The sequence below is a fragment of the Leuciscus leuciscus genome (assembly GCF_965113295.1).
Source record: "Leuciscus leuciscus genome assembly, chromosome: 8".
In the NCBI taxonomy this organism is placed as follows: Eukaryota; Metazoa; Chordata; class Actinopteri; order Cypriniformes; family Leuciscidae; genus Leuciscus; species Leuciscus leuciscus.
In genome coordinates, this window is record NC_138732.1 from 41842158 (window position 1) to 41859785 (window position 17628).

A 17628-nucleotide genomic window follows, 5' to 3' on the forward strand; every position below is an offset into this window, starting at 1 on the left:
ACAGGTGAGTAGAGGGATCATGGCTCACTTCCTCCACAGACTGGTGCCAGACTCGCAGTGGGAGAGCAGTAGACAGGGGAGTATCACAGGTGAGTAGAGGGATCACGGCTCACTTCCTCGCAAACTGGTGCCCGACTCACAGTGGGAGAACGTTAGACAGGTGGATATCCCAGGTGAGTAGAGAAATCACGGCTCACTTCCTCCACAGACTGGGGCCAGACTCACAGTGGGAGAGCAGTAGACAAGTGAGTATCACAGGTGAGTAGAGGGTTCAAAGTGCACTTCCTTTCCAGACTGGTGCCAGACTCCCCGTGGGAAAGCGTTAGACAGGTGAGTATCACAGGTGAGTAGAGGGATCAAGGCGCACTCCCTTCACAGACTGCTGCCAGACTCTCAATGGGAGAGCGTTAGACAGATGAGTGTCACAGGTGACAGAATCGGCTTCAACAGCAATACACAGTTCTCACATGGGTTCCAAGAGACGGATAACTTCACACCATGCAGGTAGGCTCAAAACTGCAGCAGACTCAGGTCGCAGGCTGAGCGGGGCTTCTCCCGGACAGACAGAATCAACTTCAACAGCAATACACAGCTCTCACGTGGGTTGCAGGGGACAGATAACTTCACTCCGTGCAGTTGAACTTCAGGGCTGCAGCAGACTCAAAGGCACAGACAGAGCAGAGCTTTCTCTAAGGCAGACGAGATGAAGACTTCACACAGCAGTATACAGTTCTCACGTGTATTGCAGGGGACAGATAACTTCACACCATGCAGCTGGACTTCAGGGCTGCAGCAGACTCCAAGTCACAGACAGAGCAGAGCTTTCTCTAGAACAGACAGAATCAACTTCAACAGCAATACACAGCTCTCACGTGGGTTGCAGGGGACAGATAACTTCACACCGTGCAGTTGGGCTTCAGGGCTGCAGCAGACTCCAAGTCACAGACAGAGCAGAGCTTTCTCTAGAACAGACAGAATCAACTTCAACAGCAATACACAGCTCTCACGTGGGTTGCAGGGGACAGATAACTTCACACCGTGCAGTTGGGCTTCAGGGCTGCAGCAGACTCCAAGTCACAAACAGAGCAGAGCTTTCTCTAGAACAGACAGAATCAACTTCAACAGCAATACACAGCTCTCACGTGGGTTGCAGGGGACAGATAACTTCACACCGTGCAGTTGGGCTTCAAGGCTGCAGCAGACTCCAAGTCACAGACAGAGCAGAGCTTTCTCTAGAACAGACAGAATCAACTTCAACAGCAATACACAGTTCTCAAATGGGGTGATGTTATCTCGCAGAGGTTCTTCTTTCTAGACACCGCACGTAGATGTAAGCAATCTCACTCAGCTCTCACGGTAGATAGTAGACCCCCAGGACGCATGGGCGGTTGCACAGCAATAAAGATATTCTTCCACACACACACACTGCAATCCAACTCTAAGCATGCAATCGTGAGGGGAAACGTCAATTTAAACACTGCAACTTCACTCTTCTAGTGCGCATAAGGCCAGCACTCACCCGCAAGTCCTGGTCTACCGCGCTGATGATCGCCAGGGGCGGACAGAACACTCGAGAGATTTTTCCTCGCGGTCACAGACGGACTTCACTTCGCTGAACTCCAATCGGGGAGAGGAGGTGAGAGATCGACAAAGAATCAGTATTTCACTCGGTGAAGGGTGTACACATGCTCCAAACACTTCAATCCAATACCCAATTTAGTGGAGAACACAATGCAATTATGAGATTCAGTTTGTTAACTACTCATCTCTCTCTTCTCCAGCTCAGTCAGCGCGTTTCATTCCTCTGGGCCGTCCTCGCGTCCTCTCAAACAACGCTCCTCTTCCTTCAAGACAACCCCTCAACTGCAGTGCCCAGTGCAGTAACCAATTCCCCACGAGAGAGAAACCACCAACGATCAGGGGGGAGGACAATCCAGATCAACAGGGCAGAAGAACAACACAGCACCACAGCATGGCACAGTACACCCAGCCTTCTCCTCCTCGTGTGTTTTATCCTCTCTAAAAGCGGGAGTGGCCTCAATCAGACGCTCAGAGTGAAGTCCCTACACCTGTCGCCAATCTGCCGTTTAGTTGTCATGACGACAAACACTCATACAGATCTGGAGCTGTTTGTCACCCCGTGACAAAAAGACAACAATTCCTGAAGAAATAATAATTACAAACAAAAAACAAAAACCATCAGCAACATGTATAGTATAATCAGGTTTGTGCAGGACTGGAGTCCCAGCTGTGTCAGGAGTCTTTCTGCATAGAGTTTGTATGTTTTCTCTGTGTTGACGCTGGTTTCCTCTGGGTTTACCCCACAATCCAGAGACATACCGGACAGGTGAATTGGAGATTTTAGGTGTGAGTGTGTCATCCCTGTGATGGACCGGCCATCTGTCCAGGGTGTTTTACTGCCTTTGACCCGAGACGCTGGTGTAAGACTGGAAAAACTGGAAGATGCAGAGCAATCTGGCTAAGAGAGGACTACTCTCTGAGAAAACAAAGGAAATTAACATTTTAACTCTCTCCTGCAAAATGAGCATCCCCAGCCAAGACGCAATAACACTGAGTCAATCACCTCAGTATCGTCTTAATCTACATCTCCTTCCCTTCACCTCCTCTTCCCCATCTCTTCTCTCTCTCATGCGGAGATCACCTGAAATTTACCCAAAACTCTTGATGTGAACAATTATCATTCAACACTATACATGTTTGGTATCATTCAAAATGGTTCTTGCTGAAGCTCAAACATGCTGTGTAACACACAAGAATGAGCCTCAATGGTCCTGGAGAAAGCTCAGACGTGCTACGTAACACGAGAATCAGGGCTGGACTGGGACAAAAAAAATAGAAACTAGCCCACTACATATAATCATAAACACCACCCTTCTTTGCACACCCTTGAATATGTATACCTGGGCCCGTATTCATAAAGATTCTAAGAATCCTCTCAGAAAACTCTTAATTTAGCTTAAAAACTTTTACGTAGGAGTCTTAGCTTAAGAGCAATTTGGGACTGATCTGAGAGCAACTCTGAGTAAGGAAAAGACAAAAACTTTCATCTTAGTGAGGAGGCGGGGTTGACCCCGTTGCTATGTATGACACAATCTTTTGACGACTGTGATTGGTTGGTTGTCCAAGAAGGGGAAAAAAAGTGATTTTAAGTATAGGGTCTGTTCTAAGCCTTCACTTTGAAATTACATTCGTCATTTTTCCTATTTGACCGTTCTCACACACACACTCACACACACACACATTATATATGTGTATATAAATCCTTTTTATTTTTATTTACCATGCTGTTAATTTCCTATAAGGTATTTGATTGGCTTAGAATGATAAAAATTGTTCCACTCTTTCCAATTACACTGATTGCTGGCATGTCTATTTAAGTGGTGGTTTGAATGTTGGTTTTAATGTATCAAACATGGAATTTTCCCAGTTGCCAAATATCGTAATGTAGTGATTACTTTCATTTCTGGCGCTATGGCATATGCGCTGTATCGGAGATATTAGCGTGTCTCTAATAAGATCAGTCACAAACATGATCCCTGCACGATCTAATCTATAGCGTCTTATTAACTCACTGTTATACATTGTCTGCAACACATTTCTTCTCCCTCTTCGTCTTTCTGCCATTTTCTCCTCTGCTAAAGAAACTCTTAAGCCTCTTAAAAGTCCTCGTCCGTACTCCTAACAATTTTGACCTTAAGACCTCTTTTAAGGGTTAAGATGCTTTCTGAATTACTTTTTTCTTTACTAGGATTTTTTCTTTAATTTTAAGAGTAAACGCCCACATTTCTAAGAATCTCTAGGAGCTACTCTTTGCATTAAGATTCTTTATGAATACGGGCCCAGATGGCCAGTCCGCCCCTGAAAAGAATGAACCTCATTGGTTCTTGAGAAAGCTCAGACTCGCAGCGTAACACGAGAATGAACATCATTGGTTCTTGAGAAAGCTCAGACTCGCTGCGTAACACACGAGAATGAACAAATGTTCTTGAGAAAGCTCAGACTCGCTGCGTAAAACGAGAATGAACATCATTGGTTCTTGAGAAAGCTCAGACTCGCTGCGTAACACACGAGAATGAACATCATTGGTTCTTGAGGGAAGCTCAGACTTGATGTGTAACACGAGAATGAACCTCATTGGTTCTTGAGAAAGCTCAGACTTGCTGCGTAACACACAAGAATAAACCTCATTGGTTCTTGAGGAAGCTCAGACTTGCTGCGTAACACACAAGAATGAACCTCATTGGTTCTTGAGAAAGCTCAGACTTGCTGCGTAACACACAAGAATAAACCTCATTGGTTCTTGAGGAAGCTCAGACTTGTTGCGTAACACGAGAATGAACCTCATTGGTCTTGAGAAAGCGCAGACTCGTTGCGTAACACACAAGAATAAACCTCATTGGTTCTTGAGGAAGCTCAGACTTGATGCGTAACACGAGAATGAACCTCATTGGTTCTTGAGAAAGCTCAGACTCGATGCGTAACACAAGAATGAACATCATTGGTTCTTGAGGAAGCTCAGACTCGCTGCAAAACACACGAGAATGAACATCATTAGTTCTTGAGAAAGCTCAGATTTGCTGCGTAACACACGAGAATGAACCTCATTGGTTCTTGAGAAATTATGTTTTATTAACAAGGTTCCGGAGGAACACGTTCTAATGATCAAGAAATCAAGTCATTCCAACCAGCTGTCATCAATCAGTAATCAACAGGTCCACTCAATCAGCATGAGTTAAACCTATAAATATACGCAGTCGACTCACCCATATTCCTCTACAGTTTTCAGCATCCCTCCACCACCCCATCTCCTCACACTTGCATGGTTATCTTCCTAACCAGAGATGGGGGGAGTACTCTGGGTTCGGGCCCAATTTCCGAGCTCGGAGCCCTCCCCCCGGACAGCACGCCAAATACGCATAACCGTTTACTCTCTGATCATTCGTAAGTGTGAACTCGTGAAAGCTCAGACTCACTGCGTAACACACGAGAATGAACATCATTGGTTCTTGAGAAAGCTCAGACTCGCTGCGTGACACACGAGAATGAACATCATTGGTTCTTGAGAAAGCTCAGACTTGCTGCGTAACACACAAGAATAAACCTCATTGGTTCTTGAGAAAGCTCAGACTTGATGGGTAACACACGAGAATGAACATCATTGGTTCTTGAGGAAGCTCAGACTCACTGCAAAACACACGAGAATGAACATCATTAGTTCTACCAGAAAGACTCGGGAGATAAAATGATGTAACGAAGCATACATTTATTGACAGCCCAGCAAGCATTATAAAGTTCTTTAGCGTAGGCCCCGTCCATAGTTCGTAATCCGAGGGTAGCGGATCTGCATCTCCTGCCTGAAGACGAAGGCAGGGGCGCAGCCGACCCTCCTGGAAGGTATGGACAGGACCATCCTGGTGGTGGTGGGGAGGGTGGAGGTTGTTGTCACGTCGGCATCTGCGAACTCAAACATGTGTAAGTACCGATCTTTTATACAGAAAGTATAAAAACGTGATTGGATAGAGATGAAGGTAATAAGTGACGTAGTAATTAAGTCTTCCTGGCAGAACTTAAGCTAAAGCTTTCATTTCTTGAGAAAGCTCAGATTTGCTGCGTAACACACGAGAATGAACATCATTGGTTCTTGAGAAAGCTCAGACTTGTTGCGTAACACACGAGATTGAACCTCATTGGTTCTTGAGGAAGCTCAGACTCGCTGCGTAACACACGAGAATGAACCTCATTGGTTCTTGAGAAAGCTCAGACTTGTTGTGTAACACGAGAATGAACCTCATTGGTTCTTGAGAAAGCTCAGACTCGCTGCGTAACACACGAGAATGAACATCATTGGTTCTTGAGAAAGCTCAGACTTGTTGCGTAACACGAGAATGAACCTCATTGGTTCTTGAGAAAGCTCAGACTCGCTGCGTAACACACGAGAATGAACCTCATTGGTTCTTGAGAAAGCTCAGACTTGTTGCGTAACACGAGAATGAACTTCATTGGTTCTTGAGAAAGCTCAGACTCGCCGTGTAACACACGAGAATGAACATCATTTGTTCTTGAGAAAGCTCAGACTTGATGCGTAACACAAGAATGAACCTCATTGGTTCTTGAGAAAGCTCAGACTCGCTGCGTAACACACAAGAATGAACCTCATTGGTTCTTGAGAAAGCTCAGACTCGCTGCGTAACACACGAGAATGAACCTCATTGGTTCTTGAGAAAGCTCAGACTTGCTGCGTAACACACGAGATTGAACCTCATTGGTTCTTGAGAAAACTTAAAGCTGAAAGGGTAGAATAAATAATACAAATGAATCAAAAAATTTTACAAACGGCACAGTATTATCAGTGTGAATCATGGACGCAGCATTCATAGAGATAAAATAAAAACATTATGTTATATGTATTTGTAATAAAACACGTTAAAAAAATTTTACGTTAAAAACACAACAGATATGATTATTTTGCAGTAATTTCCAGACCATTCTGAAACCTTTGATTGTCACTCTGGCCCTTATGTGGCCTCGCCACTGGTTGACACACAACTAATCAAACATGTATACCATATATGGCATAGTAAGAAATATAATAACAAGTAAGAGAGGTCAGATATGCGAGTGTATAAGTGTGTCCAAGGCCTTGTTCTTGTTTTGTCTAGGTGTGTCTATGATGTGCAGATAACATAACGGAAAGAAGTTACACAATTGCAGTCTTACACAAGAATAGTCAAAAGTGAATGAGTTATGTAAGTTATGTAAGTAAGTGGGGACTAAGTACTTTGAAAAATGGAAGATTTACAGAAAGAAGTGGCTTTACTTAACAAAAAATGGCAAGAACAAGGTGAAGCTTTGCTACTAGCCAGAAAAGGTCAACGTGAGGCCTTGGCATTAGCAAAAGCTGCCACAGAAAAGTAACCCCAGCCATTTATATCCCTCGAGAGAGACAGCTTTCTGATTTCAGTTGTATATCAGGGGAATAAGATGTGGAGGAATGGATTGATCAAGTGAGATCCACCTTCCTCTTGTCCCACAAACCCGAGGATGATCAAGATGAACTTCTTAAACAGCACCTTAAAGGGGAGGCTAACTGTAAAGTTGATACTGGGTGAAACGGAAAATGATCCAGAAAATATATCTGAGGTGCTCCTTGACACATATGGCGACAGAACACCAGTTGAGACCCTACTGAGGGAGTTTTACAAAACCACTCAGAGACCAGGAGAGACGGTTAAGGAATATACTTATGCTCTTCTGGAAAAGTTGGAGAGGGTTTTGAAAAGGGACCGCAATTGTGTACCTCAACCAGAAGTTGTTCTGGAGGAACTGGTTTTGGGTTTGTTTGAAAAGGACTATTAAGGAACAGAGGGGTATATCTTTCAAGGATGTGATAGAAGCGGCGATTACCTGGTCAGAGGAAGGTGAAAAGAATGTGCCAGCCTTAGCTTCAAGTAGTGGGGCTATTCAAAAACTAGCGGCCCATCAAGAAGAGTTGATTAACCCTCTCGGCCCTAAGGGTATTTTGGGGCCCCGAAGAAGTTTTGACACACCCTGACATTTGTACTTTTTCAGTTGCTTAAAAACATATTAATGGCTAAAGTCTAATTATACTGCACAAACAGGGCTACAGTAATATATGAGCAACATATACATCAAAATTTGTGGTTTTGAGAAAATAACGTTTATACATGGTTTTAAAAAAAATATGTAAGTCACTGAAATTAGGCCATATAACACACAGTATCCTAAACATTTGTTCACAAGGCTTTTCAAAACTGGATCTTGTTGCCTAGAGTTTTTTCTTCAAAACAATGTGAAAACCATCCTGACACCGTGTCCTAACCAGACGCGATATGATAAGATTCCAGCGACAAATAATTTGTCTGTCCACCCTAGACGCGACGCGACTGCGAGATGCGTAAATATCAATCAAAACCCACAGTTTTAAAACATTATTAAAAATACATATGCTACTGAGTTACTAAAACAATCTTTGTCAAATAATACACGTTTGTTCACAGTTTGAAGAATGTTCTTGTTTCCATTTGTTTAATTTCAAGATCTGAGGTGAATTATCCATTGTTGCTTTTACAGCCACAAAGCTGGAGCACTAAATGATATTCAAAGTCACATTACACGCTTTTAACATTAAATAAAGCACATAAACAGCACCTGAGATTATCATCGCCACACTTTGTGTTTGTTGTTCCAGCGCGACGTCGCAGAAAAATAGAAACCGTTTCTAAAATAGAGTCGTCGTGTGTCGCCGTCGCGACTGGTTAGGACACACACTCTCATTAACATGGAAAATAACCTTTTATCGCGCGTCGGGTCGCGTGTAGTTAGGACACGGTGTGAGCACTCCTTCATACAGAGCAATATAGTCATTTAACTTTTGTAAGACACTTGTTGTCAGAATGGCTGTATGCGGGGAGGGCATGAATCATCATGATTAATGCTGTGATTCACACCTGAAGAGACAAAGACCCTCCCCTGGGAATATCATGAGGAATGTGACAGGGAACTATAGAGAATGACTGTGAGGAAACTTAATGATTGAATGTATTGTTTTCACAAAATCAAGTTTAAGTTAAACGAAGTAATCTGACTGTACATTTTCTTTACACAAAGACTTTACTTATACAAACACTACCATTCAAAAGTTCAAAAGAAGTCTCTTCTGCTCACCAATGCTGAATTTATACATGTATAAATACAGCAAAAACAGTGATGTTGTGAAATAGAAAACATTTATCTTAAATGTAATATTTAAATACATTTTAAAATACAATTTATTCCTGTGATCAAAGCTGAATTTTCAGCACCATTACTCAAGTCTACAGTGTCACATGATCCTTCAGAAATCATTCTAATATGATTTGCTGCTCAAGAAAAATGTCTGATTATTATCAATTTAGTTATTATCAGTATTATCAGTTGTGTACAAATTTCTTTCAGGATTTTTTGATGATCTGAAAGTTCAAAAGAACAACATTTATCTGAAATAGAAAGATTTTGTAACATTATAAATGTCTTCTTTACTGTCACTTATGATCAATATAAGGCATTCTTGTTGAATAAAAGTAATCATTTCTTTTAAAAAAAGAAAGAAAAGAAAACAACAACAGCATTAAAAACCGTCTCAGGTTACGACTGTATCCTATATTCCCTGAGGGAACGAGACACTGCGTCAGAACGCTATGGGGAACGTTTCTGCGTGAACCGGTGTCTGAAACACTTTACTCTTTTTGTTTTTTTGTTTTGTTTTGTGAACTATACTTTAAATCACACTTAAAAATGTCTGAATGTCACTTTTTCATTTTCATTTGTCCTACTTTAGCAGAGGTGCTAAACTTCAGGGTGATCATTCATGACTCATAATCACTAAAGAACATCAAATACTGCTGTTGATTTTAGGACATAATGAAATAGTGAGTTGAACTTGAAGACTTGTTTCAACTGCATCTCTTCTTATGCAAAATATTATTTATAAAACTGCCAATGTCTAAATATGATTATTAGCAATAGTTATGTGAAGAATTCTAATATAAATATAAAATAATAAAGTCAGGCAAGATGCAAAACTGCTATCCAAGTCCAAGGCTAACATTTATTTTCACACTGTCATGACAATGTTGTGATGAAATCCCTCAGTAAGGATTGTACGGGTATCAGTATTCTCACATGTCCAACAGGGCTAAAAACTGCAAACCTCACAGAACAGAAAATACAATCAGCTCATATAATACTGGAGTCCCTGAGGTTTATGATGATTAAGGTAACATTTTTATACTTTTAGGCCCTATTTTGTATATTTTATTAGTGCCTCATACAAATGTTGCAGATATTTATGCATCATAAAAAATTTAAAAAAATTAACAGCCTTGGATTGGACGAGACAGATAAACTGTGTGTGTGTGTGTGTGTGTGTGTGTGTGTGTGTGTGTGTGTGTGTGTGTGTGTGTGTGCATTTGTGTGTGTGTGTGTGTGCGTGCGTGCGCGCGCGCGTGTGTGTGTGTGCGTGCGTGCGTGCGTGCGTGCGTGCGTGCGTGCGTGTGTATGTGTGTGTGTGTGTGTGTGTGTGTGTGTGTGTGATGAATTGGTGGGATGGACATATACAGTATTGCTATAAATAGGCGGATAATTTTATCACTGATCATATCGTCAGTGAGTTGAATCTCAGGTTGTGAATAATGTTTGCACGAGGAATCATCGTCCTTCTCTGCGTCCTAGGTGAGTAATATAATGATTTCATTTACAAAACAGCTGATGTTAGGATGTTGGTAATTTGCCACATGAGGACCTGCGATACACCCTGATACTCAGCAACAGTCTAATTTAGTTAATAATGAAGAGTTTGATTGTTTAGTCTGCACATTCTTTAGAGTCTTATTTCACCATTGCTAAAGTAAGACAAATGAAAAAGTGACATTCAGACATTTTTAAGTGTGAGTTATGTATAGTTCACAAAAAAAAAAAAAAGACTAAAGTTCTGTTTTTGTAAAAAACTAAAAAACATTAGACCATATTGACTTTCATTGTATGGGCCAAACTAGAAGTTAGCATGTATGTTATTTGATTTCCTCTTGTCATATCATGATAAACTTTAATCCTTGTGTTTCCTTCTTGACTCAAACAGTGGCCATATCTGATGGAGCAAGAAAGGTGAGTAAATAAAGGCTGTAAAATTACTTTTCTCCAAGTGCAAATAACTCAAGTGTTTTATTTTTATGTGACAAGCCTGATTGCAAGGACTATTCTGTCGGATGCCCAAAGATTTATGATCCCGTGTGTGGATCCGATGGAATAACATACGGCAATGAATGTGAACTGTGTCTTACCATCCAGTGAGTTTAAAAATGCATGTATTTTAAAATAAAGTACTGTAGGTTTAAAACCAGTTTAGAGTCGGTCACTTTCAAACTTTAATCTTCAATTTAATCTCTCTCTTTTTTAGGGAATCAGGCACTCAAATCTTAATCCAGAATGAAGGCCCATGTGAGAATGAACCATGGAAGCCGGAATGGAAAGATGATTCAGCTTGACAGACCTTTAGTCAGCTACTCATGTCTCATTCATTACGACCTGAATGTGTAATGGTTTAATCCATAAATAAATGTTGCCTATTAAAGCTGTTCTGTTTTCTGCCTCAAATCTTTACAAAAATATCTTTACAAATAGGAATTTATTTGTCAAAAATAAAAAGACAACAATTCCTGAAGAAATAATAATTACAAAAAAAAAAAACCATCAGCAACATGTATAGTATAATCAGGTATGTGCAGGACTGGAGTCCCAGCTGTGTCAGGAGTCTTTCTGCATAGAGTTTGTATGTTTTCTCCATGTTGACGCTGGTTTCCTCTGGGTTTACCCCACAATCCAGAGACATACAGGACAGGTGAATTGGAGATTTTAGGTGTGAGTGTGTCATCCCTGTGATGAACCGGCCATCTGTCCAGGGTGTTTTACTGCCTTTGACCCGAGACGCTGGTGTAAGACTGGAAAAACTGGAAGATGCAGAGCAATCTGGCTAAGAGAGGACTACTCTCTGAGAAAACCAAGGAAATGAACATTTGAACTCTCTCCTGCAAAATGAGCATTCCCACCCAAGACACAATAACACTGAGTCAATCACCTCAGTATCGTCTTAATCTACATCTCCTTCCCTTCACCTCCTCTTCCCCCATCTCTTCTCTCTCTCATGCGGAGATCACCTGAAATTTACCCAAAACTCTTGATGTGAACAATTATCATTCAACACTATACATGTTTGGTATCATTCAAAATGGTTCTTGCTGAAGCTCAAACATGCTGTGTAACACACAAGAATGAGCCTCGATGGTCCTGGAGAAAGCTCAGACGTGCTACGTAACACGATAATGAACCTCATTGGTTCTTGAGAAAGCTCAGACTTGCTGCGTAACACACGAGAATAAACCTCATTGGTTCTTTAGAATAGTGGTTCTCAAAGTGGGGTCTTCGGGACCGCGACCCGTTGCCAGGGGGTCCGCGAAATAATTTTAGAGCACTATGAACGGAATCGCGGAATCCAGTCAGACCATCGGGGAAATTCTTGGCCGAGCGATCGCGGATATACAGTAGCCTAGCCTAGTTGTAAAATCAAAGTTAAGAGGCTAGGTTTAAATTTTTCCGTTCTTTTTTTTTTTATCCGTCAGTTTATTTAAAATGTTTTAAAGTAATATTGTTTAAGACGTTTAGTAGTTTGCCTATGTCATTTGTAATGGAAGCCTGTTTCCGCCACTGAATACAAAAAAGAAAAGAAAAGGTAATTGTGACTTTAAAGTCAGAATTGTGAGATTAAAAAATCCCAATTAGCCTACCTTTTTTATAGTTTTATGGCGGACACGGGCTTTCATACTTTGATAGGCCTACATGAGTAAAAATGTATGAGCTTTTACACAAGAGTGTCATCTCCAGCTGCTATGAGTCACTTTGAGAACGTTTCAGCATTTAATTTGATACAAAAATAGGCCTAAATAAATAATGCAAAACTTTTATTCACTACAACCCGCCAAAATAAAAGTTTGGTTTAACTTTAAAGGTCCCATGACATGAAATTTTCACTTTCTGAGGTTTTTTAACATTAATATGAGTTCCCCTAGCCTGTATATGGTCCCCAAGTTTCAAAAAATTTCAATCGGTGTAAATCGAGCTTTTGCTATCTTTCTCTGCCTTTGAGAAAATGGAGGCTCATACGCGCTGATCTTGAATCTCCTCCTTATGACGTCATAAGGAGGAAATGTTACCTCCCCTGTCTCTGCTTTGCCCGCCCAGAGAATATTTTCCGCCCATGAGAAAATGCGCTAGGAAGTAGGAATGCGCGCGCGCGATTTTAGTTTGTCCACGAGAGATATCATGGCTTTTGAGCGAGCGAAGCATAACAATTGCTCAATAATTGGATGTACAAATGAACACCGAAGGGTCAATACAGAGCCGGGCTTGCTGAACGTCTGAAACTAAAGTCTGGATCACTCTCTTTGGCTCAGCTAACGTTACACACCTCGGACAAGTAAGTCAACTAATGATAAGTGTGTTGCTTTACTGTTTATGGTTACCTAGATTTTACACGTAGAATGTGGCTGTAACATTAGCTATGCAGCTATGCAGTTTATGTGTGTGAATACACATACTGTAACGCGAGTGTTGTACACGTCTTTGTTATTTGGATAACCGTTTTCCTGTTATATGGTTATATGGCGTTATATGGCGCGTGCGATATCCGCATTTCAAGATCGCAGAGCTTGATGTAATTGTAATAAGATAATTACAGACGTTACAGATCTCTCATGAAAAGGCAACAGTAGGGTCGCGTTAGCTACATGATAATAACTGTAAACCATCCGAATAAAGTACCGTATCCAGACATAATATTTTAAACTAACCATTCGGAAACGTCCTGCTGGAGCCGCTGAGTTGCAACTTCTTCATCCGTTGCTTCTCCATCTGGATCAGATTCTGGGTCAAACTGAAATGCTTGAAAGACTGCGTGTCTTCGTGCCATTGCTATATCCAACGTAAACATGCACGCCACGTTACCGTTGCGCAAGATGGTCAAGGCCACACCCACCCTCCACCTTGCGCCGCCTTTCTCCTCCTCATTAGTATTTAAAGCTATAGACACCGAAACGGCCCGTCTGAAGGAAGCTCATTCTGGGACTGGCTTGTAGTGGCTATAATTCTGCACCGAGGCTGAATTTTTGGAAAGAGATTTCAGATACAGTACTAGGGACCACTAAGGCCTATATTAAAGCCTACAAAAAGTAGCATGTCATGGGACCTTTAAGAAATTATTATATAAATAAAGTAATATTGCATCGTAGAATGTAGCCTACTTCTCAAAGTAATAATAAAAAATATATTAAAACGAATTACACAATCACACAACATATTGTGTGATTGTGAAAATCGTTTTAATCATTTAAAATAATTATATCATTTTCATTATATAGCTAGACCTAATAAAATATTTTTATTTATTTAATTTTTATATGTTTTAATTTTAACAGTAGGCTAAACCTTTTTTGTGCAGCACTGTTTGCTAAAATAAAATAAATAAAATAAATTAGCCAATTATATTTTCATTTGATTACATTTTAAAATATTATAATTTGGTAATGTTTCATGCCATTTGATTACCCCCGTTTCTGATAATAAATTTGTATTAAATCATAAATCCAGAAATATTAAAAAGAAACTCTGATTGTGTCATAGGCTATAGCTACAATCTGTCAATCACTTCACTCAGAATACAGATCTCTTCCCGCAACAAAACGTTCCTGCTGCTAACTGACAAAAATGGAGAAGTCCGCGACTGAAGCTAATTTTAAATTACCGGTGTCTAAATTGAGAAAATACTGTGAGAGTTATATTCAATTTGGATTTATTGAGAACAGCGACGGGAGACCAAAATGCGTTTTATGTCTTCAGGTGCAAGCAAATGAAGCTATGAAGCCCGCCAAATTGAAGCGGCATCTTATTACAAGGCACCCACAATATAAGGACAAAACTAAAGATTTTTTTCTTCGAAAGAGCCAGGAATACATCCAACAGAAAACACGGATGGTAAACCTGGCAACAGTTTCAGAGAAAGCACAAACGTCTTCTTATTTGGTGGCTCAACGGATTGCTAAAAGTAAGAAACCACACACAATTGCACAAGAACTCATACTTCCAGCGGCCGTTGAAATGTGTGAAATTATGCCCGGCACAGAAGCAGCTAATAAACTGAAAGCTATACCTCTCTCTGATGACACCGTGAGGAGAAGAATTGAAGATCTCTCAGCTGACATTCTGTCACAGCTACTGGATAGATTGCGTTCCTGTGAGCATTTTTCTATTCAGTTGGACGAATCAACTGACATCGCCAGTGCGGCTCAGTTCATTGTTTTGGTTCGCTATCCATGGGAAGGGAAGATTTTGGAGGATTTTCTGTTCTGCAAGGAGAGGCCTGGCAGGGCAACAGGTGAGGAAATATTTAGAATACTGGATGTGCTTTCATGACAGAAGCGGGACTAAGCTGGGAAAAATGTGTTGCCGTTTGTACCGACGGTGCGGCGGCGATGACAGGCCGAAAAAGTGGGGTTATTGCATGAATAAAGACTGTTAACCCGAAGATTATGGCTACGCACTGTATGCTGCATCGGCAGGCGCTCGCATCCAAAAGCATGGGACCTGACCTTCACTCTGTTTTGAACACAGCTGTCACTGCAGTTAATTTTGTGAAATCAAGAGCATTGCAGTCACGCTTGTTCGGACAACTTTGTAGGGAGATGGACGCAGGGCATGACACGCTACTGTATCACACAGAAGTGCGATGGCTGTCACGTGGTAAAGTTTTGCAGCGCGTGTTTGAGCTACGCAGTGAGATGTCAGTATTTATGAGAGCGGACAAACCCGACATCGCAGAGTTTTTTTCGGACCCGGAGTGTGTTGCCAAAGTGGCATATCTTGCCGATGTATTCAACTTGCTCAACAGTCTAAACCTTTCTATACAAGGAAGCTATGCATCTATCCTGGAAGTCAGTGATAAAATCACTGCCTTCATGAAGAAAAGGATACAAGACGGAATTACAGACATGTTCCCCCAACTGACCGAGTTTCTCCACACAAACAATCTGTCTGTTGCTATAGTGAGAGAGGTAGTTACCTCTCACCTCACTGCACTGAGCAAGCATTTCAGCTCATACTTCCCAGATGTGAACACAGATGCCTGGGACTGGGTGCGAGATCCTTTTGCCCCAGATGCAACAAGTGACCTTACTGGTAAGGCAGAAGAGGAGCTGTTGGACTTATCCTGTGATAGGACACTGAAAGTCCGATTTCAGCAGATGCCTCATGCAGACTTTTGGCCCACCCTCTCACATGAGTATCCTGAACTCACTGCCAAGGCCATGGGAATATTGCTCCCCTTTCCTACCACTTACCTATGCGAGTCATCATTCTCAACTTTGGCTGCAATGAAAACTAAGTACAGGGCTCGTTTGAATGTGGAGAATGACCTTAGAGTCTGCCTGTCATCCATCTCTCCAAGAATAAACAAAATTTGCTCTGAGAGAGAGGCACACCCATCTCATTAGTTCATGTTAGCTCATCAAACTAGTTACTGTAAAAATGTGAGACTATAAGATGCAGACTAATTACTAGGATGTGTTCTGCAACAGTGTTAATTCTGTTATGATTTGTTGATTGTTCTGCCATTGATATAAGGTGCAATGAGTTCATTATTTTAAAGTTGATGCACGTAAAGTAACAATACATAATTTAAATGCTATTTTAAAGGGATGGTTCACCCAAAAAATGAAAATTGCTATTGAGTCCAAATAAAATTTGAATAAAAGACCCACTGTTTACAAGTGGTATTAACATGATTTAAACTGAAATGTGTTTCTGTTCTAAAAAGTTTTTAGAGTGAAAAAGATTACAATGCAATTAATTCCAATGGCATTTAAGAGTACAAATAGTTTTAAGCATATTAATCACAGTTATTGTTATGAGGGGGTCCTTGGACATTTTTCTCCGCTCTAAGGGGTCCCTGGTCCCAAAAAGTTTGAGAACCCCTGCTTTAGAAAGCTCAGAATCGCTGAGTAACACAAGAATAAACCTCATTGGTTCTTGAGGAAGCTCAGACTCGCTGCGTAACACACGAGAATAAACCTCATTGGTTCTTGAGGAAGCTCAGACTCGCTGCGTAACACACGAGAATGAACCTGTAACGAATGGATAGAGGGGACAATAGCAAGTAAAACAGATCTTTATTAGAATGTATAGCACCAGTCTCAGAGTGAATAGGGAGGCAGACAAAGTTCTCAGTAGTGTTGGAGGATTGCAGATGCAGTTCACAAGAGAGGTGTGAAGATCACAAGATCCTTCTCAGTGCGATGGTAATCTCCGATGATGATGATGATGATGACAAGGTAGCGCAGGCTTGCGTGGACAACTCGATCCGATGGTCAGACGTGAAGTGATGAACCCAGTGTTGGTGAAGAGTGAAGACATAAACTGCAACGGCGAACTTCCAGACGAAGACAAGGCAGGAAACACAAGGAGCCGAAGAAACAGGAACACAACAGGCAACATCCACAAAACAACGATCTGACAAACACAAGACGCATGAGGAGAGTATAAATAGGCAGTGGTAATGCACAACCCCTGTCGCTGATAACCCCGGAGGATAATCAGCGACCACGCCCACACACACACACACACACACATTCATTCACAAATACACACAGCGCAAGGGAGCGTCAATGAATTCCTCAACCGTGACAGAACCTCATTGGTTATTGAGAAAGCTCAGAATCGCTGCGTAACACACGAGAATGAACCTCATTGGTTCTTGAGAAAGCTCAGACTTGATGCGTAACACACAAGAATAAACCTCATTGGTTCTTGAGAAAGCTCAGACTCGCTGCGTAACACACGAGAATGAACCTCATTGGTTCTTGAGAAAGCTCAGACTTGATGCGTAACACACAAGAATAAACCTCATTGGTTCTTGAGGAAGCTCAGACGTGCTCCGTAACACGAGAATGAACCTCATTGGTTCTTGAGAAAGCTCAGACTTGCTATGTAACATGAGAATGAACCTCA

General features: G+C 41.3%; 1 protein-coding gene across 2 annotated transcripts in view; it reads left to right on the forward strand.

The window, feature by feature from the left end:
- The window catches only part of LOC309505095 (serine protease inhibitor Kazal-type 1-like), a 58633-nt gene extending 47480 nt beyond the window's left edge, over window positions 1-11153 (forward strand). The window contains exons 1-4 of one of the 2 annotated variants that reach the window (XM_082178490.1): window positions 10143-10251; window positions 10658-10683; window positions 10759-10865; window positions 10976-11153. In XM_082178490.1, coding sequence (XP_082034616.1) covers window positions 10212-10251; window positions 10658-10683; window positions 10759-10865; window positions 10976-11063 — 261 coding nt within the window. In that variant the 5' untranslated portion in view covers window positions 10143-10211 and the 3' untranslated portion in view covers window positions 11064-11153. Of the gene's footprint in view, window positions 1-10142; window positions 10252-10657; window positions 10684-10758; window positions 10866-10975 lie in introns of those variants that run through there. The other variant, XM_082178491.1, reaches the window with a different exon arrangement.
- The last annotated feature ends 6475 nt before the right edge of the window (window positions 11154-17628 follow it).